We start from the raw sequence: 26,308 nt of genomic DNA on the forward strand, positions 1-26,308 counted from the left end.
TCAGTTTGTAGTTAACTGATCACTGACAAAGGCATACCTAACATGTTTGTAGGTGTTAGGCAATAAATATTGTTTAATCAGAATTTAGCTATTTGTTCTTCATTAGATGCTAAACTAAAGGGCTTTCATATAAAGTGATGCATCTGAATTTTCAGGTTGTGATTATTTATTTATTTATTTATTTATTACATTGATGAATTCATCTGACCTTTCACAAACACATAAAAAAAAAAAAAAAAAAAAAAAAAAAAACTCAGCTCAGGTTGTGCATTCTGGGACACAAGGGCTGATTCCTTTTTCAGCTCATGCTTGTGTTTGTCACGGTTGTCTAAACAAAACAAAGACGATTTCATGTAGTTTGTCCATGCTCTGCCTCACAAGAAGATGTAATCTGTGACACAAAGACTAATATTAAACATCAATAACTTGAAATTCTGCCTTGGAACTCAAATTTTTAAAAAAAATATATTTTCCCCACCTCTTACTGCATAAAGGAGTTTGACGGACAGCTGTTTACATCTTCACAGAAGATCACTCCAGAAATTGAATATCTTCAGGAGACATAATAACATCAATAATTTCAATACAAATTGCAGTCTTTAATTTCATACATTTCCTGGGACATTTATTTCCGACATGATGTTGTTTTTTAACATAATGTGCCAAATATTCTATTTGAAAGTCCTTCATAAGCATCTCCATAAACCATAATGGCGTATATATTTCATGAAATGTAAAAGCATTGGAGCTACATCTCCTCCAACAGTCTGCAACCCAAATATTCTACTTTCAGGTCAGCAACCACAGCAAACAGCAAAATCTAACCCCCCCCCCTCTCTCCTGCACTTTTAGTATTCAGTGTTTACAACCAATCAAACACTCCAGGAAGTTAAACCCCAACAGAACTGAGACAGAGTCAGTCTGATCAGTGATCAGGGTGGCAGAAGTTTTGTTGAGAGTGAGAGGCCGAGGTATCCTGTGGCGCATGTCCAGCAACAACAAAAAACAGCAGGTTTCAAAAGTTAGAACAAAGACACACCAAAGCAAAAAGCAGCACAACATGATAACAGATGAAAGGAACAACCTCATTAAAATTCCATTTGTCATGCTGTCTGTTGATCATTTTATCTATAAGTCTATCCTTTACACCACTACCAAAGGATTTAATTTCAAAAGAATGCTTCAATGTGAAAAATATTTTCCCCAAGAAGGCCGTTCCTTAAAATTCAATTAACTCTCTTCACAAATAAATGTGGGAATTGTATCATCTGAAAGCAGATTTTGCATGCTTCCATTTTTTTTCAGCTTTTCTGAAGCAGCAAATAAACATCTAAAAGGGGAAAGCAACTCTTATGAATATTTCTGAGCTTTCAAACCAATCTCTGAGTCTCCCTCATTCAGATTTAGCATAAAATTAAATGCGGGACAAAGGAAGGACTTTGATATCGCTACTCTTTTTGTCCAAAGTGTCTCTTTTTGTTCCTTTTTTTTTTGTTATTTACTACATCTTACTGTACTTTGCATCCATCTGCAACTGAATTTTGCAAATATGTGTATATAGAGTAGAGTCTAGACTTAGAGTCTGCAACGTACCGCCTGCTGGCTGACTAGAATTTAATTTATTATTCATGGAGAAGTTAAACACTCAATAATGGAATCAGTTTGTGAATTGCCAAAAAATAGTTAATTAGCTCATGCAGCCTATGTTGTGATGAAAATGCACGTTGACTTGTAAATTGTGTGTGTGTGCTGTGCAACAGGTTTTAAAGTAGAAAATGTTTCAGAAAGGTAAATTAATGATATACAATAGCGCTGCAAGAATGTGCTTATAATTCTATTTGTCCCATTAAAATGCTTTCATGATTATACAAATGTTAATCCTTTTTAGTGAGTGTAGCAATAAAACATTCAGCTTGCAGCAGTTCAAATTGTTTAAAGACCAATAAATGCTACATCCACTTCTCCCTTTCACTGGATCCCTCCTACTTGCTGTCTTCTTGGCTAGCTATGGCTATTCATTAGCTTCAGCCCCTATGGCAATGAGAGTCTTTAACCTCCATTAGATCTAATGTTGATATGTTTCCCCAGCAAAGAGCCAAAACAATTAACACCCCTTCTCACATTTCTTTCCCCTTAGCCCCTAACCACATCAGAATCTGGGCCCACCCGTTCATTACCCACCCCTGAGAATGCCCCTGGGAGGAAAGAAGTCAGATCCTTGGCTGTTGTCTTTTCTAAGGTATGTAGTTAGAAGCCAGAATGAGTTAAAAGAAGCTTGTCAACAATAATGAACTATTGCACTTTCCTTACAACTTCACATCAGTGTGACGGTAATTTTTTTTTTTTTTGAGAAACTCTGTCACAACAGTGTTTAATAATCAGGTAAATTTCTTGCTTCTAAGGGTTTAGTATTGTTTGTATACAATATTAGCAGCAGTAAGGTTGCTGTGGGGTTTAATCAGTAGCAGCAATATAAGATTATAAGCTGCTGAAAGTGAGCACTTATGTGGGCCATGCGTCAAAACATTTTACAGAGGAAAATATTTAAATTAATTTCCAAATTCATAGAAATATATTTGCTCTTGATAAATAAAATAAATAATGGTGTCACAATGCCTAACTATTAAATAACAACAAAACACTAGCTACAAAGTAAAACAGTCTCGATAACCTTTTTGACAACATTTCATGACATTGAGCAATTTTTAGGCAACTTTAATACGTTCAGTTTGCAGAGACATACATAGCACACATACCGTTTAACTCTTTAAGCACCAAAGACTCAAACTTGCTTCTCTTAAACCTGATACCACTTTCCACCACTAGATTGCAGACATGTGAATAGTCCATAAAAAAAATTGGTCATGCTCATCAGCAATCAGGCATCCCTGACAAACTGGAATCGGCCCTGTTTGTCACTGGTCAGCCTGCTTGGCAGTCAATGGTATGTCATAGTTCGTAGTGGAAGTTAAGGAATCTAATATGGCTGCCAAGCAAAATTAAATTAGGTGAGTAATTTTACTAAAATTATAAACTCTGGTTCACATGTAACATTTTTTCTTACTTACATTGTTCCTTAAAAACTTTAAAAACTCTGGAGTCTAAATGGTTGACAATACTTGGTTAGGTTTTGGAAAACACCATCTGTTACTTTAAACAGACCCTCTCACAAAGTCAGGTGAGGTGTTGAGTTACAATACAAAACATCACAAATACACAAAAAAAAAATTAGAAATTTAATTCCCTTTTGAATAGGATTTTTGTTTGTTTGTTTTGTTTTTTGTAATTTCTTCTATAACAGTGTTGAAAGTTATTTTATAGTTACTTGAAGAATTACACCAGATATTTAGACTAAATTCATCCTCAGAGTACACTTGTGGGACTTAATCTGTTTTCACTTGATTCCTGTTAAAATACATTCCACAAAACAAATGATTTCATCCCAGTTCTAAAACACACGGCATTATGTGTTGTATGGGTGTGTCTTTAGTTAGTGTATAAACATGTTTTATACTTTTGACTAATCAACAAGACAAGTAAAGCAACGATTATTTCAGCTGGACTCAATTATGTTAGTTTGAAGCAGACAAAGTCATGTTGTGCTTTTTGTTGAACAAAATTGCAAGAAATCCTTCATATTGGGCATCATAAGTCAGGTAGAGGCCTGCTCTAACAAGATATGATAAATCTTCATAAAATGATTCATTACAATTACAAGATGAATGCGTGTCTAATTAGTGCAACTGTAATGCAAGTATTAATGGCCCTGTGGTGCCTATTTGTAGCAAGGCTGTAATGAACATACAAGTAAGCTTTCAGCAAAGTCCCTGTAAAATTGGCAAGAATTGAACCCCAGGAGCTTATTGTCTTGTCAGAACTGGAGAACACCACCCAACTGTTTAGCTGTCAAGTGTATAACATCTTGACCTGCTAAGACTCAGAATAGACCTCTTATTATCCAGGAAATTCCTAGTTTCCTTACTTATAGGTGTGGCACAGTTGTCTATGTATCAGATATCTCAAAGTAACACCAGTGGTCCTCTAACCCAAACCCGCAGCTGGATAGCTCAGTTGCTCTGACGCAGTTCGGGGAATGTACCACGACCAGTGTGTGAGTGAAAATATATCCTCCAGAGCAATAACACAGGGAAAACACTTAACAGTTGTGATGATCCATTAATATTATTGATATTAATCTGTTCTTCCCTGGGGGGTGGGGGGGCAGGGTGAGGAGGGGTAAGGGAGTTTTGGTCTCAACACTTAATTTGATAATCCGCGAGAAAAGCACAAAAGGAACATTCTGCAGATTCTTAACCTTTCCTCAACTTTGGCACTCCCAGAGGCAGGAAAGGAGTATCTTTCACCGCAGTTATTAGTTCACAGAGACACCCTTGACCTCTGCGGTGGTAGCCAACTGTCAACATAACTGGTGTTATGATAATGCAGGTTCACTCTCTAACTTCTACCGAAGTCATTCAGACTTACCAGTTGGTCAGGATGCATACCGGCGTTCACAGACTTATGATGCAGATTTTCATTAAAATGCATTTGACGCCATTTAAAAACTATACTCACATGGCCAAATACACTTCCACTGTATAAAGGCTAAATATGACCTACAGTACATGATCTACATGTATATGTTTAAACATGTTGAAGCTGATATTTTAACAAAATATTATTGTTCATAAAAGAGATGCTTAAAAAAAAAACAAAAAAAAAAAAAACAAGATAAAACGCTGATGTCAGTTGTCAAAAATAGTTCTTATCATTGTTATTATTACATATTTATAACTTTGTAGACAATTTTTATTTAAAAAAAAATACTATAATATTAAAACACGAGCATTGCAGATATTTTCTGTTCTGTTCACACATCTGCTCAAAGTTAAATGTAAGAAAATAGCAACTTAATGCTGTGCTGCTTTTCTTTTCCAAGGTTTTTTTTTTCTTTCTTTTTTGCCATTTGATAGCTGGATAACCTGTACCCTCAAAATATAAAGTGGTTTCACCATTCAGGTTCTTTCTGGTACTGAAATTCCCTCTACCAGAGTAATTAAGAAAATGTCTTGTCAGATGGAGGTTCTGAGCTTAGAGGGACAAATATATTAATTATTATCATTATTATTATTCAAATGTAACTTAACATAAAAAAAACAACAACAACATAGTATTCTTTCAACACAATGTTGGAATCTTAAAAATAAAATATTAGGACTAAATTGATGAGAGCGTGTGAAACAGGCTGTTATATAAAACCACATCGACAAACTGGGTGACTTATTAGAATGTGACCATGAAGGCATAGCAGCTTATGAAGAGCCTCCTGGAGATTTACATGATAAAACTATCTGATAGGAGATGCCTGGAGAGTTTCGTCCCCCCCCCCCCCCCCCCCCCCCCCTTTCTTTTAAACAAGAAGAGCAGGGCGCTCGAAAATCGTTACAACGGCTTGTACGTAATGCACGTGCGTGCGTGAAAGCGCGCGCACGGGACACAACGACGGAGAGGCTTGCACACGGTTTCAGCCCATCTGGTTCGAGGCGCTGCACTGGGAGAAAACGTGATGCGGATGAGTTTGGAGAAAAGAGTGGACTGAGAGAAGTCATGCACGCGCAGAGTCTCTTTCATGGGCGAGAAGGAACAGTTTAACATGACTTTATAAATCCGTGAAGGGTGGATGTTTGAACAACACGTGCCATTATTTACGTAACTCAACTTGAAATTTTGTATTGGATAAATGAATAAATAAATAAATAGATCTTTCTTTTTTTTTTTTTTTTTGCTCTAGTATATTCCATTCCTATTTATGTTTTTTTATTTATTTATTTTTTGTTTGTTTTGTTTGAATTTATTTTATTTTATTTATGTCTGCCACCTCTTCCTTAGCCCAGCACAGTCATCATATTTAGCCCCCTGCACACATCTCCAGCGGGTTATCACAATTGCCATTCCTCCCCTCCTTTCTGATGTGTTACCCAGATTACCATCAGTGCCCCTCAGATATTTTTAACAGATCCTCGGCGCTCGGCAATATCCACTCGGAGCCATCTGGTGCAGATCAAAATCTACTGACTTCTTGGGCTTCAGTCGTTAAGGCATTAAATCTAGATCTACAGAACATCCCCTTTGACTCGGGAGGTGGGTGATAGGAGAATAAAATCAAACAGAAATACAAGAGTTAAAATATGAACACTCCTTCTCTCCCGGTCGCCACATCTCTGGCTGTGGACAGTTAAGTCGCAGGTTTGAGTCCGAGCCTTTTTCTTTTTGAAAGCTAAAACTTAGACAGACAGTTCCAGAAAAGGTGACTAAATTGAAGCATTCGATTTTGTTTTACTTAATCTCTGTGAGATTATATTTCATGAAATCTCGTTTTATTCAGGAACAGAAAACTCCAGATTTTCCCTCTTTCTTTCTTTAAATTTCACAAATACAAAGAGCAAAACTACATCAAACAACATATATTTTCTTTCATTTTCATTTGTCAAAACGAGTCGGTGCGTTAGTGTTATTAAATTAGAGACTTGGAAACATTTTGTCATGCGTACTGGGACCTGCGGAATGCGTCGCGCTCCTCTTTGGCTTGTCTCTGGCTTGTCCACATTCCCTTTTTTTTTTTTTTTACTCTAAGCAAGAAGACGTGAAGTGGTTCTGTTTGTTACAAAGGACAGCAACAATCTGGCTTTAAATCAAAACACACACACACACACACACACAGTGGAACAGGGAAAGTGTGTGAAAACGGAGGAGGGTGGGGGGGGTGGGGGGGTGGGGGGGGTGATTAAACCTTTATGAACAAATCAAAGGAGACCAAAACAGAAGTCAATGAAAACATACATTATTGATAATGATATTAAGAAATTTGCATAGATGGTCTTTAATGTTTGGTATTTGATGAAAACACGTATTTTTATCAATTGTGTCCCGGATGTTCTGTTATTATTATTATTATTATTATTATTATTATTATTATTATTATTATTATTATTATTATTATTATTATTATTATATTTTTTCTGTTTTTGTTGTGAGTTTTTAATGTATTTCCTGATATTTTTTTTTTTTAAAGCAATATCATACTAAAAAGTTTGACAGACTGAAAACTCTTCAGTAACTAAATCGAACGAGACTTTAGAGAAAATGAGTCACTGTGAATTAGATAAAGGCACCAGAAGCCCATATTAGCAAATACTAATTCCTCTGCGGAGAAGCTTTCCTCTATTTAATTACAATTTAAAATTATTCAAAGTAAGTTCCCTCTTCTGACGGGTTTACTTCCCCCTGTGTCGGACAGCTGTAAAATCGTGTAGACAGGTTGTCATACAACAATCAAAGCCTTCGGTGAATGGACTCTAATGCTTGAACATTTAACATACAATAAGTCCAAACACGGAGAGAGAGAAAGAGAGAGAGGGAGAGAGAGAGAGAGAGAGAGAGGGGGTGGGTGAGTAGGGGGGGGGGGAGGCCGCAGCCAATGTGCTCACTCTATATTCACATTATCCACATTGCTCCAAACGAGGAGGAGCTTGCAGGCTCAAGTAGGGAATGCCAATCAAAGCATCAACTTCAAATTGTATCTGAGAGATCAGCCTGGAGACCTCAGGGCCAGGCGCGTCAGTCGGAGCGCAATTGTTGATCAGATCACATCCAGCGGACTTTGCGCGAGAGAAAAAAAAAAAAAAAAAAGAGAGAGGAAGCCGAGATTTAGCAGAGGTTTTGTTCAGACTGCACACCTCTGTATGTCTGTGGTAGCTGCCACTTTGGCTTAAACACTTTCCCTTTTACTCCTCTGGGTTCTTTTCCCCCTTTTTTCTCCTCCTTCCTCGCACACTTTTTTACGCACAGTTTGTTGGACGATCGAGCTGTGCGGCAGTCGAGGGGTGGAGATGTCTTTCCCGCAGTTAGGCTATCCGCAGTACCTAAGTGCCTCCCAGGCGGTGTATGGAAGCGAGAGACCGGGAGTGCTTACGCCGTCGTCCCGGGGAGGGAGCACGGAAATCGGAGGAAGTCCGTCCGCCACCGCAGCTGCAGTCACGTCGGTGCTGGGCATGTACGCCAACCCGTACGCGCACAACTACAGCGCGTTCTTACCTTACACCAGCGCCGACTTGGCTCTTTTCTCACAAATGGTAAGAAGACATTATTTTGTGGTTTATTCTAAGAAAAGTAACCAGATGCTTGCCTTTCTATCAGAGCTGTTTAACTTCAAAGCAACACCTCAAGCAAATGTGTGTGTGTGTGTGTGTGTGTGTGTGTGTGTGTGTGTGTGTGTGTGTGTGTGTGTGTGCTTGTTTTTAGCTCCTCAGCTTTCTTTTTCTGTTAAGTTTCTGCTCATAAAGCCAGATTCTTCAATTGCCTGAGGTTGGAGTTTAATCAAATAAATAGAAATAAATGCATTAATCAAATTAACCTGTAAAGGTTATTTCCACACTGAGAGTAAAAATAGTTCAACTAAAAAAGGAAAACAAATTATACAGCCAAAGAATGTTTTATTTGTTTATAGAAAACCTGCAATAAGCTACATTCTGGTCTGCATGGAAAAATAAGTTATCTGATCCAGATTCCTGGAATTGTCCCACAATTCTTCTGTCATAAGGAAATAAATATGCAGTGAGCTTATTAAGCGGACGTTCATTTACTGGATGCGACGTCAACTTTGTCTGAAAATTGTCAGACATTTGCAGTCAAAAGACACCTGGTGATGATAAGTCATTTGCAGTGTGTTAATGTGTTGGCTTACATACTGTTTATATTGGGGCCTGACGCACTGAGCGCTGCTTTAAAGCGTCGAGGCACAAAAATAAAAAGCTAACTTTGCCTGAACTGATCAAGATGCTTCCAGCAAAAGCAAGAAACGGTTCAGAGGATAGAATTCGTCTTAAAAACGTGACTGTGACGCGCAGAAAGAAAGAAAGAAAAAAAAAAACTAACTCGGGCCTTCAAACTGCTTTGTTGAAGTGTGAAAATAAGTTTGTTTCAGATAAAAGATGTTGATTTGCATACCATCTGTTTTGAAAATAAACTCCCTCTCGGTCTGTTAACTTTATTACAGATTGCTCGCATTGCAAATCTCGTTGAAAAATATGTGAAGCTAAAAAAGATCATTGGGGAAGAAGCTGCACAGTCGCAAGCGCTGCATGCAGGCCTGGCATGTGGCATGTTGCAAGTTTAGAAGCTTGTTTGTGGAAAACTGAGTCAGGTGCAACTGGAAGTTTAGGATTTTTTCCATTATTATTTTATTTATTTTTTCTCAACAGTGTAATGTCGCATTTAAAATTCAGACTTAGAAACAAAATTGAGGCACGCTGTTCTAAGGCGCAAACTAGTGATTTTACAGCGAAGCACAAACTAATTCTGCATGTTTATGACGCCACTAAAGTAACACTTTCATTTTTTATCTCTTTTTTTCCCCCTTTTTGAAGGGGTCCCAGTATGAGCTGAAAGACAGCCCTGGTGTTCACCCGGCCAGCTTTGCAGCGCACACATCTCCTGCCTTCTATCCATACGGTCAGTTTCAGTATGGAGACCCCGCCAGACCCAAGAACGCCACCCGGGAGAGTACCAGCACCCTAAAAGCTTGGCTCAACGAGCACAGGAAGAATCCGTACCCGACCAAAGGGGAGAAGATCATGCTGGCAATCATCACCAAAATGACACTGACGCAGGTCTCCACATGGTTCGCTAACGCCAGGAGGCGGCTCAAGAAGGAGAACAAGGTGACTTGGGGCAGCAGGAGCAAAGAGGACGGAGAGGACGGCAATTTGTTTGGCAGTGGAGATGAGGCGGAGAAAAACGAAGACGAGGAGGAAATTGATTTGGAAAGCATAGACATAGACAAAATCGACGACAACGACGGGGATCAGAGCAATGAGGAGGACGACGATAAATCAACAGAGGGGAGCAGGGACCACAGGGGGGGCGTCGGGGCTCCTGGAGAGTTAGACAGCTTGGAGAAAAGACGGGCCTTCGCTCTGCAGGCCCACGAGGCCTTTGAAAAATCTAAGAGTACCATTTCAGTTCACACAGGGGGTAAGGAGAACTCGGATGGCAACAACACCACAAGAGTTTTGTCCCCGGACAGACCTGGGAGTTTTCCTCTCCCGTCTAACAATAAACCCAAAATATGGTCTTTAGCAGAAACTGCTACAAGTCCCGATAGTTCCTCTCAGAAACCCACTTCTCCATGTGGCCCAGGGGCCACCACTCACCCATCAGCACCCCACCATCAGATCCAGACCCACCCTGCTTTCCTCCCCAGTCATGGACTGTACACTTGCCAGATTGGAAAGTTCCACAATTGGACAAATGGGGCTTTCCTGGGCCAGAACTCCCTGCTGAATGTCAGATCGTTTTTGGGAGTAAATCAGCACCATCACAACCACTTGCCGACTCAGCAGCAGCAGCAGCCAACATCAGTAGTGGTGTCGCCGGTAGCAGCCTCAGCAGCGCTCAGCAATGACAGCAAGGCCCCACCAGACACCCACAGTCCCAAGCATATAGGTAGGTTAACGACGTGGGCGCGTGCACAGGCACTAATGTGATATAAAGCGCTAAGAATTTGACATTAAGTGTGTTTACTTGCGTGCATTATCTTGATGCTGCAGCTCGCACCCGCGTCTGTTTATTTTTCAAAGAGAACCACAATTATAATATCAAAGCCTTGTAGCCACGCATACACACACACACACCATAGTCCACACACACACACACACACACACACACACACATACACACACACACACACACACACACACACACTGCACAAAGTTCACAGGCTAGATTGGCTTAAACAACTCAAGTTTTATTTCAGTCACTAAAATGTTGGGGGGGAAATGTTTTGGCCTGCTATTTGTGTATTATCCTAGTACTGACTTGTATTCATTTTCTATCTTTTTTTTTTAGATCATGAAAACGGAGTAAGATCTGATTCACCTCCTACGCAGACAATGAAGTCTTCCTTTCGACCCATTCATGACAGGTGAGACCAGATTTAAAGCCTTTTGTCTTGACATAAGAATTCTGTAGTCATAAGTTTGAGTTATCATTAAAAATAAACGATTAGATAGTGAAAAACTGAGTTAGCTAATTATGAGAAATCTAAATCTTATATATATATATATATATATATATATATATATATATATATTTCTATTTATTTGATGTATATATATATATATATATATATATATATATATAAATATATATATATATATATATATATATATATATATATATATATATATATATATATATATATATATATATATATATATGTATATATAAGGAAAAACGATGATAGCACAACAAAAGACAATAAGTACTGATAAGAAAAAAAAATACAGTTTGCTTTACGGGTGACAGGGGTCTTGACTCTCATCCCACACCCCCTTTAATTCCTCCCCTCTGGGGAGAGTGTGGCTACTTATCAAGCCACCGAGTAAAACGGGCTCTGTCTGGGCTGTGTGCTTTCCCTAAAGACCCATGGGAGACCCGAAGCCCAGGGGAGCGCTCTCAACCCCCCTCGTGCCCCCACTTTTTTTTCTTTTCCATTTTTTTTAGAGAAAGGAAGTTAAAGGGGAGAAAGTTGAATAAATTCGTTTTGTCTATGTTTTTGTTTTTGTTTTTTTTTCATTTAAGATGCTTATTTTCTTAGCGAAAACATTTTATTTATATACAGGACATAAAAAATAAAACGAAAATAATTATTTAACCCCCCAATCAGTGACTTATTTTCATTTTGTAATATTACCATTGCTGTTGATGTAAAAAGACACGTAAAAATAGAAAACAAAAAAGAAAAGAAAAAAAAAACATTGAGGAATAGGAATCTACGGATTGCTGCCTGTTTCTAATAAAAAACTGTTCAGCGATACACTTGAGATGCATATTGAAAGCCGCTGTCCAAACACGGCGGGGGTATTTATCTACCTTTCTGTATTATTCTTTATCCAGATCCTCTCTGCCTTCCAGCGCCAGGAGTCCACAAGACGCCACACGGGTCCTCACTGCTCTCTCCTCTGCTTGATCAAGACTTTTTTCCGTGAAAAAAAAAAAGAAAAATGGAAGAAAAAAAAAAAAAAAAAACAGATTAAGAAGAAAAAAAAAAGACTTTACGCTTCCTAAAAAGGACAATGAGAAATAATAATGCAGTGTAGCATTCAGTCGGTACAGAACAAATGGCGTAATTTGGTAATATCCTGTGGATGGATGGATTACTTCCTCTATTGTTGTGCAGCCTATAATCGCGCCTATAATGTTACTCTCTCTTCCACTCTGCCCAGGCAGGCTGGGACATTTTGGTAGGCTTTTTACTTTAATATTATTATATTATTATTATTATAATTATTATTATTATTATTTGTCTATATCATGTGTTTTTGGTGTCATTTCTTTCATGTAAATACCAAGTGATTTAAATTTGTAAATAGGAAACATTGAAGGAATTTGTCCAGATCGTATATTTTGCCTAATAAACTAAATGAAATTATAGAGAAAACTTTTGATCTTCAGCCTACATGTATTATTATTATTATTATTATTATTATTATTATTATTATTATTATTACTACATTTAATCTAAAACAGGGTGGGGACGGGAGAAATAAAATTGGCAGTCTGCAGGCAAACAGGCTTAATTTTATTCAAGTTTGGGAGGAAAGCAGCGTCGATGCATTGAGGTGCTAATAAGTGTCCAGATGGTTGCTGGTGACAGAAAATGGACAGGAGCAGCTGGGAAGGTCATTAAGTAATAATATGGGAACGCCCAGTCCAAACAAAATCAAATGGTTAAAATCTAATCTGTCAGTGGGAGAAGTCGATTCGAAGATAAATTATTAATATTTTCTCTTTTTTTTTTCCTCCTTTTTTTTAAAGGTGATGGGGGAAGGGGAGGCTGTGGGGCCTCGTGAAGCACGGATGCTGTCCTTTTTGGGAGGGGGTTAGTTGGGGGTGGGGGGTGGCATGTCTGTTCTGAAGCTGATAGTGATCATTAAGCCTATAAAAGCAGCTTCTTCTTTTTTGCCTCTCAATCTGTGACCAAAAGCAAATATTGATTTAACACAACGGTCTAATGGGGTTCAAACATAATAAGGGGGGGGGGGGGGGGGGGGGGGGGGGGGGGGGGGGGTGATTAGTTGTGATTGGAGGATGAAGTAGTCGTTGTAGTTTCCAAATTTCGTTTGATTCGTGACAGCAGCAACCACGAATGCGACCAGAAAACAGTGACTTCAGTTTTTATTTTCATACTGTCATGACTTTTTTTCCCCCTCCTGTGATGTTGCAGCTTTATTTAATGTCTTATTGCGTCACGTGAAGGTTAAAACTACCACACACACAAATGTATTTTCAGGCTTGAGTCTCCAAATAAGCGTGAGAGGGAACTTAAAAAAATATTTTAGCTGATTGAGTTTGAACAGTTTTGTAAATGACAGTAAGCTCCAAAGTGATCTCTTCCAGAGGGTGGACTGGAGCGTCCTGAACCTGTGGAGTGGAAGCTCATCGGTTTTGCAATATCACAGCGACCTCTATAGGCGAGGCAGAGACTGGTCAAACCTGAAGCTGATGTCAAGCTTCTCACAGGAAAGTTCAGTATCGCAGATAAAAAAAAAAAAAAAAAGAAATAGCTTTAGTTTGGGATATTCTTATTTATAATACTTGTTATAGGAAATGCAATAACCTTGTCAGGAAATAATGACACTGAATCCATGTGATTCACCGAAAAACATATTTAACTTGTTCTATATAAGCCTGTTGTTTGTAAGAGTAAGTATCATTAGCTCTTAAAATACCCCATTCATTGCCTCCAAATACAATCATTAAAAGTATTTGCATTCACGCCAACGGCAAACTCGTTGTTTTTAAAGCTTGGTAAAAGGTTGACTGGAGCATGGCGGCAACGCGCATAAATCTGCCACTTTAATGGCCATTCTTCACAGAGCAGGACCATGTTGAAACATTAACAAAGGTCATTAAAGTTTTTGTTAACTTGAGTGGGGTCAGATCGCTTTTTTTAAAGCACAGCGACAAAACTTTGGTCGCAAGAGAAACAAACTAAGATTTGCAACACAGTTCACATTTGCGTCACATTTATCCCCCTCTCTTTACGCGTGTGGAAATGAAAGTGTGTAAATTGCTCCAGCCTGCTGCGCCTGATCTGTGTGACGATATTAGAATAACACTAATTCATGTTAAAGCAGAGCCGATTGCAGACAATTCCACCTGCTCTGCAGCATGTGTTTAACAATAATGATTCTAATATTGCGACAGAAAAAGGCAGGTGTGTAAATTTCATATTGCCTCCCCCCCCATCCGTCCCTCCCTCCCTTTTTTGCACCCATTCTACACATGACATCCTCTCACGAACTGGCTTTTGGGCTAAAATTAAATAACCTCTCGGTGTCCCATTTATTCCTTTTGTACTAAAACAGCGTGAGGTTTGCGCAAAGGCGTTCGCTGCAGGCCATAATATTGTGTTTCCATAATATATACAAAATTATTCATTTAGTAAGTGGATGTACAGTGGATTGTCTAATGGGTAATGAGCGGAGTTGAAGCTGATAATTAGGCTGGCACTTGCAGCCATCGCTTCCCTGGAAACTCTGGGCCACGATGGGGAGGGAAGGGGAGGGGAGGGAAGAAGGAAGAAAATACCACGAAATAAAAAAAATAAAAAAAAATAAAAAAAAAAGCACAAATGAATAAATTAAATGTAAACTCAGAGCTAATAAATAAATCTCCACAGGAAAAAAAAAACAAAAAACAAAAAACATACAATATAGTTTGATATTAAAAGCTCAGTGTTTCCTACTTTGCTCATTTTAATATAATTGCGCTGTAATAGTTGTAACAACTGTGCATTTACTATTTAAAGTAACAATAAATTATAGTTAAAATTCATTAATTAGACACTGCTTAAAAAAAAAAAAGTACCGTTTTTTAAACAGCCCACAAATTATTTTTGTAACTTTTTAAACCATTTTTTTTTAAGACTAGAGGAGTTTTACCGTATTCGTCTTTAAAACTGACTGCTGAAAGCTCCACTCCGGGATATGTGAATCGTGGCTTATGCAAAGACAATAAGTTGTTGACCCTAAAACAATTTAGCATTCTGTCACAGGCCCTGCTCCCCATAAAGCCCCCCAACACTCTTTTGTCGGCTAACAAGGACCATCTCCCCCTGCAACTGAGACGTGTCACGCTGTGGCAATCCATTCATTTTCGCGCTGAATCGCGCATTGTGACACTTTGTGTGTGTGCATGCGCACCAGGAAAACTGTATGTGTGTGTGTGTGTGTGTGTGTGTGTTTGTACGGGATGGGGTTGAGGTTTGACTGCATGGGGAGGAAAGTTTATTACTGTCTTGTCTCTTTTGGCAGAAGGGTATTCTTCCAGCAGACTCGACCCCTTGTTGTCCGACAGCCTCGTCTCCTCTCTCAATGCTCCGCTTCCCTTCAACATCTCCGTTGTCTTTCCTCCAAGATGCCCGCCCATATCAGTGGCTCTCTAATCCATTTATCTGGCTTCATGAGTGCAGCACTGGTCGAGCAGTGACACAAAAGCCATCCCTGGCTTGCCCCTCTTCTCCCCCCCAACTACCTCACTTTCAGATGGAGAGAAATAGAGAAGGAGGGGAGGGGAGAGGGGGAACCACACAACAACAAGCAACAACAAGTCTTTTGGAGCCCACAGAAGCAGGAGCCGCAGCGGGGCCACCTTGCAACCCTGCATGTATAGCAGACTGTTTTGGTGCTGCTTCTTGTTTCAGCAACACAATGGCAGAAAAAGGAGCGGATGCTTGGTCAGGGGCATTTCATTCCTGAAGCGATAGGCTGCTGTAAAAGACACGAATCCTGCCACAGGAAGAGGTTGGAGGATTCGGTTGGGAAAGAGAGAATGAAGGGAGGGAGGCTGTCTGCACGGCTACACTCAAACACAAATAGCAACAAGGAACTAGTAGTTGCCTGACAACTGGCTGGCTGACTGACTGCAAGTGCCGGTTAAGCAGCAACTCACGACATCTCAACAACCCCATGCAGACCCCTGCTGACACACACTTTAAAAAAAAAAAAAAAAAAAAAAAAAGAAACCTGGCCTGGCTTCTAGATGTACTAGAAATAAACACGGACTCTCGCTCATGTTTGCCTGGTTCCCTTTCATTTGGCCACTCAAAGCGACATTCTGATGTTTTGATCGGGCAAGAAAGAGAGAAAGAGATAACAAAGTGAGGCAGGGAGAGCAGTTAAGTAAAGTTTTCCGTGTTTCACTTGAATGTTGTGTGACTCTGAGTGAGGAACAGGGGGAAAAAAAGAGAAAAAGAAAAAAAAAACTCCTTCACTCCTTTGCTATGAGGACAATATGCTTATTTGGATCTTACTCAAAGCACCATGCCAATATTGGGGCACTAATTAGCTGGCCTAATCTAGAAATTTTACCCTCAAATCTGATATATCCTAGTTGAAATGATCTATTTTCGGAGAGTACTTCTGAACATAGAGGTTCATTATTATCTTCTTGTTTGCTACATGTTTGTTGATCAAAGTTATTTCAATGTGTCTGTTGTTGTTTAAAGGGCATTGACGGGGTCCAATACACACACACACACATATAAGTGCTCTTGTTCAGATGCACACACTTGTACTCGAGTTTGTGCTTCTGTTCCATTAATGACTCCACAAACCAATTAAAGCTGAGTCTGTCTTGAGTTCTCCTAAAGTCCTGGTGCATAACAGTTCTACCACAACAGTACTATATTTAGGGAAGAATGCCTACAATTCCCCCTCCTTCTCACACACGTCCCCCACACTCTTTCTGTATTTCGCACACACACACACACACATAAGCGTGTACCCATACACTGCACATTCCTCATACAGACTGTTGGAGGATGAGAAATATTTTGCCTTAATTATCCTTCAGTATGGATCATGTTCTTCAGGAGGGACTAGTAATGATGGGGTTATTTATAGTCATTTATTCTCTCTCTGTAATTATACACTCCTCAAAATTGTTTCTTTTTTGTTTTTTTTGGTTTTTTTTTTTTACATTTGGCATGTGCTTGAAAACATAAATTAGACAGACAGCACTGTTGTTAAAATCCCTTTGAAGTGAATCCCTTCTCCAAACACAATTTGATGGAAACTTTTTTCTACTTTCTGCAACATCGCTTCGGTTCGTTAGCACAGGCTTGGAGTCCCAGCAGAAGTTCAACTATGTTTCTTCACTCTCAGTTTGGAGGGAAATTACAATGCTGCTTTAATTGATGCTACATATTTGTGTATGATAGAATTCAACTAAATTACTGGGAATATTTTCATGAACACTAAAAAAAAAAAAAAAAAAAAAAAAAAAAAAAAGAGTAAAGATAGTTGTTCACATTACAACAAAGGGTCAGTTGAACTCTGCACAATAATTATAATAGCTCACACTTACTTGAAGACAATTGATTTTCTTTTCTTTTCTTTCTTTTCTTTTTTTTTTTTTTTTTTTTTGGTAATTATGATAATAAAATTCAGGTTGACATGGCCAGAGAGCCCAGGGCCTTTACACAAATATTTCCACAGTGACAGATAATAAAGTCGGATTTTCCTGTCTTCTTTTCTGATGTGATGCCATTGTGGTTTGGGCTAATTCCAGGGGGCTGTACAAAGGGAAGCACAGCCATATGAAGTGTCACACTGCAGCTGTGGCTGATGCAGAGGAATTTCCATTTAGTAGAGGATGCTTCTCTCTCTCTCATGCTCTCAGAACACTCCCAGCACATGTGCAGTGCAGAAGGTGATATCAACTGCAACCCGCCGGTTTCTTCACGTAATGTAAAATATTAACTCTCTTTGTCCAGCTGTCCCTCTCTGCCTTGCCTGTCTTTGTTTTGTCTTCTGCACTGTGGTGAAAGCAGTTTTCCATTTAGGCTAAATAAGACTTTATTTTGCAGATACTTCTTAATTATTTCAGAATTTGTTACATTTATTTAAATAGGGAAAGAAATATCCAATCCAATATAATATAAGCAAAGACAAGTGAAACCTAAATGACTATTTTATTGTAATATTTCAGAACAGAGAATGTGCAGAAACACAAAATTCATTTCATATATATTTGACAACATGCAGAATGTAGTTGTGAATCCAAATGACCATCCTCAGAAGTTGTTCACACAGGTTAGTGATACCAACAGCATCTCTCACCACCAGTTATCAATAATTTCTACAGTAAGGAAACATAAGATGTATTACACCCTCAGTCCTCTTGCCCAGAGCAGACAATTACAATGTCAGAAGCTGTCACCTGGAGTACAGTAGCCAGTACATCCAATGCCGGGTCACCTGCCAAAGCTGAAACAGAAGAAGAGCAGAACAAGAACACAATGTGTTGGAACTATCACTTCACACACACGCAAACCTGAACTAAACAGGAGCAGGCCGGTCAACAGGCAGACTACCTCGCAGTGATACCTTTCCCCTCTGCTTGAACTGGACGCGCTTTCTTCACACCTGCAGCTCCTCTCTGTGTTACTTAGAAAATGAAAGCAAGGACAGAGAAATAGCAGGAGTTGGAGCCGATGCTCGCTCTGTGAAATATTAATAACATAACGATGCAACATGAGATTAAACTAAACACTTAGGTGGTGTGTCTGGTTAAAGTCCACCCATTTAATTATTCTTTTATTCATTTTTAGAAGCAGAACATGACAAAACGCAAGGATCCCCATCAAAGCCCAAGCATGAGTAAAAAATCATACAAACTCATGATTTGAACTGTTTCTTGAAACTTCAGAAAAAAGAAAGTAATTTCTGAAAATAATTCAATAAATAGGCCAAAATAAAGCACGCTTGCTTATGAATAAAAAGCCGCTCAGTCTGATCATATGGTTGGAGTGACAGCTTGAATGAAGTCAGCATAGATAATGAAATTGGCTTCAATAAAGGAAAATAATGCAGTTTAAAGTTGGCTGGCTCATGTCAAAAATATCCATCTCCACAATCTTAAGATGCTGCATATGCATGACAGCCTTCACATGTCAGCATTTATCTGATCACATTTTATTAAATCACACTAATATCTTGGCTAATCTTCGCGCCAGCACAATGTTCTTGTTGCTGTTCGTGACGTCGAAATGTAAACTAACCTATAATGTTGTAACTGTAGCACCAGCTGCCTAAGCTATCAGCATGCTGTGTATTTTATCCTCGTCGTCAAAGTAAAGTTTAACTGTGAGTTTCTGTTCACCAGAAATGTCTTTCTGCATGCTACTAAATGCCCTGAGATCAACCTGTGCCACTACTAAGACTTAAAAAAAAAAAAAAAAAAAAAAAACTTCTGCCAAGGCATACAATATGTATGAGTCTTGTTATTGAGACCATGTGAAGCACACGAACAAAGAACCTTTTTTTTTTCTTTTCATGGCAAATCATGTTCACATCAAAGTTTAAAAATACACATGCACATCTTGAGGAAATGCCATCACGTTTTCTCTGTGATCTGTCTGGGCACATCTGTGGCCAATACTGTTTAGCATGTGGTCAGCTCACTTTCCACTGCTTTATCTCTGCTTCAGTCCACTGGAACAATGGCAGTGGGCTCTAGGCTACAAACTAGCTAAAAAAGCACACGGATGCATATCAGTCTACCCCTTTCAGGTCTATACTGCATCTCTCCACTGTCAAAACTCAAATAAAAACGTACACTATAGTTTTGCCCATCATTTATTCATTTTCTTTTCACAGATTCATTGATGAATGCACAGCTTCTGTGTCCTTTCATTCCAGTCACTTGCAGCATAAGCAGCTAGAAAAGAAAAAAAAGGAGTATGGTTCCTTGCCTTTTAACCAAGATTAGTACAGTTCTGATGCACCGCAGCTTTTAAAATATGTATCAAAGCTGTTGAAATGCCAGCAGTAGGTACGTGGAAGGCAGGGGTGGCAGAGACTTGGACGATTGGAGTTATTCCAACTTGCAAATCCTCAGCAGGCCACCTCCTGCCTGTTGTTGGCTTGCCCACCCTTGCAATCAGTTCTTCACATGAAAAAAGAAAAAAAACACAGAGGGGAAAATAGATAGATAGATAGATAGATAGATAGATAGATAGATAGATAGATAGATAGATAGATAGATAGATAGATAGATAGATAGATAGATAGATAGAAAGATAGATAGATAGATAGATAGATAGATAGATAGATAGATAGATAGATAGATAGATAGATAGATAGGGATGGAGAGGTGAATCATCATGGCTCATTCTGCCATTTGATTGCCCAGCTGCCTCCTTTTTCCCTCCTCTCATCTTTTGCTCTTTCCTCAGGAAAGCACTCACTGAGAAAATCTTTATGAACTTGTGGGCCTGTCGGCGTAGGTGAAGCTGCTTAAAAACCTTCTAGTTTAGCAGCTGTGTGTATGGGCTCGGCCCTGGATAAAGCACTTGGAAGTGGCAGGACTTACACCATAGGGTTAGTCTTTATGAAGGGCCCTCCTGTGTGGTGGCTGCTGCTGGGGCTGTTAATTGGCACACTCTGAAGTGCTGTATATCTGCCCTTCATAATCCAGACACAGGCGGAGACAGCAGGGAAAACCAAACGTTTATCCAACACTTGGGGCCCCAGGCTCATTCCCTGTTCACTTTTCCTCTTCTTATTCCTACAGAAGAAGAACACGACTTTACTGAATTTGCAAAAATGAAGAAAGTACCGATCGATTGGTATTTTTTAACATTTATAGTTATGGTAAAAAAAAAAAAAAAAAAAAAAAAAAAAAAAGCCATCCATCCATCCATCCATTTTCTGCCGCTTATCCGGGGTCGGGTCGCGGGGGCAGCAGCCTAAGCAGGGAAGCCCAGACTTCCCTCTCCCCAGCCACATTTGCCAACTCTGCGGGGGGGATCCCGAGGCGTTCCCAGGCCAGCCAAGAGATGTAATCCCTCCAGCGTGTCCTGGGTCTTCCCCGGAGTCTCCTCCCCGAGGGACGTGCCTGGAACACCTCACCAGGGAGGCGTCCAGGAGGCATCCTGACCAGATGCCCGAGCCACCTCAACTGGTTCCTCTCGATGCGAAGGAGCAGCGGCTCTACTCTGAGCCCCTCCCGGATGACTGAGCTCCTCACCCTTTCTCTAAGGGAGAGCCCGGCCACCCTGCGGAGGAAACTCATTTCAGCCGCCTGTATACGAGCCGTCACCTTATCGTGGTGGAGGGGTTTGTGCGTCCCGAAGATCCTAGCAGCTATGTTGTCGGGGGCTTTATGCCCCTGGTAGGGTCACCCATGGCAAACAGGTGTCTAGGGGAGGGACCAGACCAAGCACGGCTCATAGACCCCTATGATGACGACCAACCTGGGCATGAATGTTCCCTTGCCCGGACGCGGGTTACCGGGACCCCCCTCTGGAGCCAGGCCTAGAGGTGGGGTACGAGAGCGAGCGTCTGGTGGCCGGGCCTTCGCCCATGGGGCCCGGTCGGGCTCAGCCCGAAAGGGTTACATGGGCCCCGCCTCCCGTGGGCTCACCATCTGCGGGAGGAGCCGTAGGGGTCGGGTGCAATGTGAGCTGGGCGGCAGCAAGGGGCGGGGACCCTGGCGGTCCGATCCCCGGCTGCAGAAAAAAAAAAGCTCTCACTGAAAAACTTCTCTTGTTGTGCATTTCTCAACAATGCAGCACGTATATGTGCTAAAAGTTACACACACACACACACACACACACGCACACACACACACACACACACACACACACACACACACACACACACACACACACACACACACATTACAGCATACAGAGCCCTGTAGGATCCACAGTCTCATATTAAGCAGCTTCAATCTGGTGCACCATAGGAGAAAAATAAACACAGTGACTCAGCTCGGGACCCCAGGATGCCATTTCCTCCTCAGCTGTGTTTTCTCATGTGTGTATGTTGAAGTAGTGTTGTTGGTGCGGGTGGTAGTGGTGTTTAGCAAGTCCTGCAGTGAGATCAAATAGTGATAATGCCTCAGTGATTAGCATTCCCATTTTTCTTTTTTCCAGAATACAACTTGGGTGTAAAACTTTAACCATGGCATCATTCTTTCACTCATTAGTTCAGCAAGACAATCAGCTTGTCACTTTATAAAAGGATTGTCATTTCTGCATTTGTGGACACCCAAGAAAAAGGGTATGTTACATACCACATACACTGTTACTGTGTTACACACCGTATGTAACACAGTAATAGTGTAAGGAATGTGCAAAGATGTGTTTTATGTGGAAAGGCATTTTTTCCCAACTCCAAACAAAGACGCTTTGGTAACTAAAGTCAAGCAAGTTGTTACATAAACTCAACACCAAGCTATTATCACAATGAAATTGTTTACGGCCCATGAAAGGTGAAACAAGAGTTGTCTTATATTTGAGTTGAAGTCAGGCCTCTGATGAGGTAAACTGGTAGTAAAGAAATGGTCATTTCTTAGTTTTTAAGACTTGTGCATACTGCTTGAGTGATTTTGATGAATCAGAAAAATGGAAATGGAAAAATGATTAATTGCTATTATTATTATAGAATTATTATTAATCTGTCTATCAGGATGCATTTAGCATGAACTGCAACGCATATATCCTCCACGAAAAAAAAAAAAACATCTTATCAACCATCAAACAGAAAAATTTGATGAAAGATGTTGGTGATTTTGTGAAAAATTAAATGGTTCAATTCTGCAATATTGAGTTGGCAGACTTGCATGAAAATATGAAGACAAAACAAAAGTTTCAGTCCAGCAGTGATGGGAAGAACTAAATTAAAAGATAAATATGTCACATTCAGAACTCTGTCTCCAAACCATTTTTACTATATATATATATATATATATATATATATATATATATATATATATATATATATATATATATATATATATATATATATATATATATATATCTTTTTTTTTTCACAAAAGTTCAGCTGAATGCAAAAGGAGTAGGATAGACAAAAAAACAAAAAACAAAAAAAAAAGAAAGAAAAAAAAACTTGTGAAGAGTTCAGTTTGGAGTTACAATCTTAGCAGAAATCATTCTGGTTAACCATAACCCAAAGTTTTTTGTTATGGCAAAATAAGAAACAAAAACTTTTGCACAAAATGATGACTTACTGTAAAAAGCATCTTTCTTTAAGCTATGTCTGAATCCCAGTTCTATGAAGTTGAAACCAGATGTATGTAGATGCCTTCCCAAAACCCCAACCACTGCAGCTTTACTTTCCAGCTAATTTTTCACTGTCTAAGCATTTCTACTTCTGCTTTCGCCATGTTCCTACATATTAATTCTTTATTGTTTGTTTGTTTGTTTTTTGTTGTCACATATATTACAGATTAAGGTAATTTTACTAGTCCTAAATAAATGATAGTTTCAAAAGAATAATACAGAATGTTAGGAAGCCTTCTTCCTTGAAAGCTCATTTGAGATAACCATCTTACATCAATTTCTGCTTAGTACACACAGTGCAGCAGTCATTCTCTATGAGTTGGTGTAATTTTTTTTTCCAAAAGGGAAATGTTTCAATTTGGAGTGAGTCTTACTGTAATATCATGCCACTCATGTATTTCTTCTCGAGGTGACATCAGCGCTGAGTCAGGCATTTACGTCAGTCGAGCATTAAATATATTACATCAGTGTGGCATTAAATTAACTCAACAAAAAGTCCAGGTAATGTGACAGCCTTGAAAAGAAAAAAAAAAAAAAAAGAATAATACGATCAGCTTTTAAAGAAGGATATCACTAGTGCTGAAAACCTCAACATTTGGAATAACTTTTCTGTAATTGCAGGGGTGGGTTTTTCAGGGCCCATTTGGCACAAACTGAGGCTGTAATAAGGGAAAGACAGAAGATGAACCACAGAACCTGCTCCTGACCCTGTGTACTCAGCGGATTTTACTCATATGACAAATTGATTTACTCGAGCTGTGTCCCATTCCAGCCATTGCAACACATGATGCACACATGAAAGATCTACTAAAAGTCACCCATCAGCACATACCAGCAGATGACACGTATGACTTGAGACAGCTGATAGGAGTGGCTTCATAAAAATAGAAAAAAAAAAAAAAAAGTAAAAAAAACGAGAGAATCAAGCAAAATAAGTAAAAACTAATTTAAAAAAAACTTTGCTAAGATGTAAAATAGTAAAAAGAGGGTTATGTAACCAGATAGTAGGAGAGTGAAAAAACAAAAGTGAGTAAGCAGAGGAAGGAACAACAGGAGCTTTAAAGTGGATGAGCAGCCCATAAGGTTGCCAGATGAGCTTCAGCTTAACCACAATCCTCAAAACGGAGACAAACATACGCCAGTGTCTCCTGTATGCCTTCAACAGACGCCACTAAATGATTGTAAACATTAGTTTTCGAGAAAAGGGAGGGTTCTCCAGGGCCACCTCTGTACACTGAATCACACTTCGACGGCAGGAGTGCTACATAATCACCGGCAGATAATGTTTGGTTTGCATAGACATTTCTGGGAACTGATTTTGCTTGTGATTGTAAAGGCAGTGTGTTTCAGCAGATCACTCTAGATTTTGCAAACTTAGAAACTATTTGAGTCAGGTTTCGGTGCTTTTGGCTTCACTGGAGCTGAGTCAGATATTTGTCAGTCATCACAGCCCTTATAAGAATTAAATGATAAAGATCTGCTTAGCTTGAAAAAAAAATAAAATGCCATGCTCTGATGTTTTGTAGCATGGGTACGTTTTAACAACACAAAGTGATTTATACATACCAGTTCTTTCAGACAGCGCTATTTAAATTAGCTTCATTTCTACATAAACATTTTAGCTTTTATAAATCTTATAAGTCCAATGTTAAAGATATATTATATGCCTGTCAAACAAAAGTGTTTTGAATTGATTTTCTTTTTATAAACAAAATCTAACGGAAACAGGCAAGTAACAGGTCAACCCTTATCTGACACACTATTTTTAAGACAAGTTTCAATTAAAGTGCTTTCCATAAAATATTAAAAGCATTGATGCAAAGAAAGGATTAGAAGGTAGTAAAAGGAAGCAAAAAATAGTAAAAATTGTAATGAAAATAATGATAAAATCATCAATTTACAATAAGAAAATGAAAAGCATTACAAGTGGTGCAAAGAAAGTATTAAAAAGTAAGCAACAAATAATAAAGAACAAAATAAAAATCACAATCAATTAAATTAAAATTATTTAAAAGTAACATGTCAGGGGTTACTGTGCAGATTTAATGCATAGGCACATAAGAAAAGAAATGTTTTTAACCTCATAGTGTCTACATTTTGTGAAAGTTTAGTCTCCACTTGCAGTTTGTTCCACTTATGTTAAGTTTTATTGTTCTTTAAATAAATGGAAATAAGAATAAATAACATGAACAACAGATATAAAAAAAGATTTATGACCTAAGACGATGTGACTGAATTTTAGATGTCAATTATAAAAAATAGAAAAATGCCACTGCAGCACATTTAGCATTGTCTTTCCAAAGTCAGGACTCTTTCTCAGTCGCATGGATGTTTATGTCTTTTATACCATTATGGGTTTGTGGTTGGGTTTTGAAGCATTCCACATTGCTCTGAATAAGCTAATTATTTACTATATATTTGACACCAAACACATCCAGTCTCTGAGTTTACATTTAACAGGCCACGACTCTCTGGCATGTTTCATGGGTGAAACATTGCACATGTCACACAAAGTGCACCTCCCTTTGTGCCTTGTTTTTATCCCTCCAGGACTATTTTACCTTGTTTGAAGTCTCATTTATTTTACCTACATATCAGCTTCAGAATTGATTAGACTTTTCCTACATATACCCACCACGCGGTGTTAGTTTTACACGGACATTTGGAGGCAAGTTCCACCTTGCCTGAGCCATTAAAGACATTGCACGTCTTGACATTATTACCATTTCCAAGCTTCCCCAGAGGAATACAAAAGGAAGCAAAATGTAAACAAACCAGACATCTGAGAGGAGATATTTAATTCAAACTCTCACATCCACTTTTCTAAGGTTGCTTGAAAATGGAAACCTGGGGTTTGTTTAGTTTTGAGTCCCCTGAGATGGAGAACATTTGGCCTCCGAGTATTAATTGGTGAACCGGCAGAATATCCACAGCTGCTTAAGGTCTCCAAAGAAATGTAACAATGCCAAAAAGTAAATATAAAATGTAATGGACACTGTGGCTGGTCTCGTTTGAAAGCTTTGCATGAGTGTAGGCTTCAACAGGAACTGCTTATAGGTCTTTAAGGATCTCTGTGAGGGTTTGAAAAGCAATCAGGCCGAGAAATGACCTTCTGACTCAGATTGTGATTAAAATCCTCCCTCTGTAGACAAG

The 26,308-nt window shown here is 39.1% G+C and overlaps 1 protein-coding gene across 1 annotated transcript; it reads left to right on the forward strand.

The window, feature by feature from the left end:
• Positions 1-7,645: 7,645 nt before the first annotated feature.
• irx1a (iroquois homeobox 1a) lies at positions 7,646-12,453 on the forward strand. The gene is made up of 4 exons (XM_079240062.1): positions 7,646-8,132; positions 9,426-10,503; positions 10,906-10,981; positions 11,956-12,453. The coding sequence occupies exons 1-4, from the start codon at positions 7,890-7,892 to the stop codon at positions 12,026-12,028; spliced, it is 1,470 nt and encodes a 489-aa protein (XP_079096188.1). The 5' UTR covers positions 7,646-7,889; the 3' UTR covers positions 12,029-12,453.
• The last annotated feature ends 13,855 nt before the right edge of the window (positions 12,454-26,308 follow it).

This window comes from Telmatherina bonti, assembly GCF_933228915.1.
Source record: "Telmatherina bonti genome assembly, chromosome: 5".
In the NCBI taxonomy this organism is placed as follows: Eukaryota; Metazoa; Chordata; class Actinopteri; order Atheriniformes; family Telmatherinidae; genus Telmatherina; species Telmatherina bonti.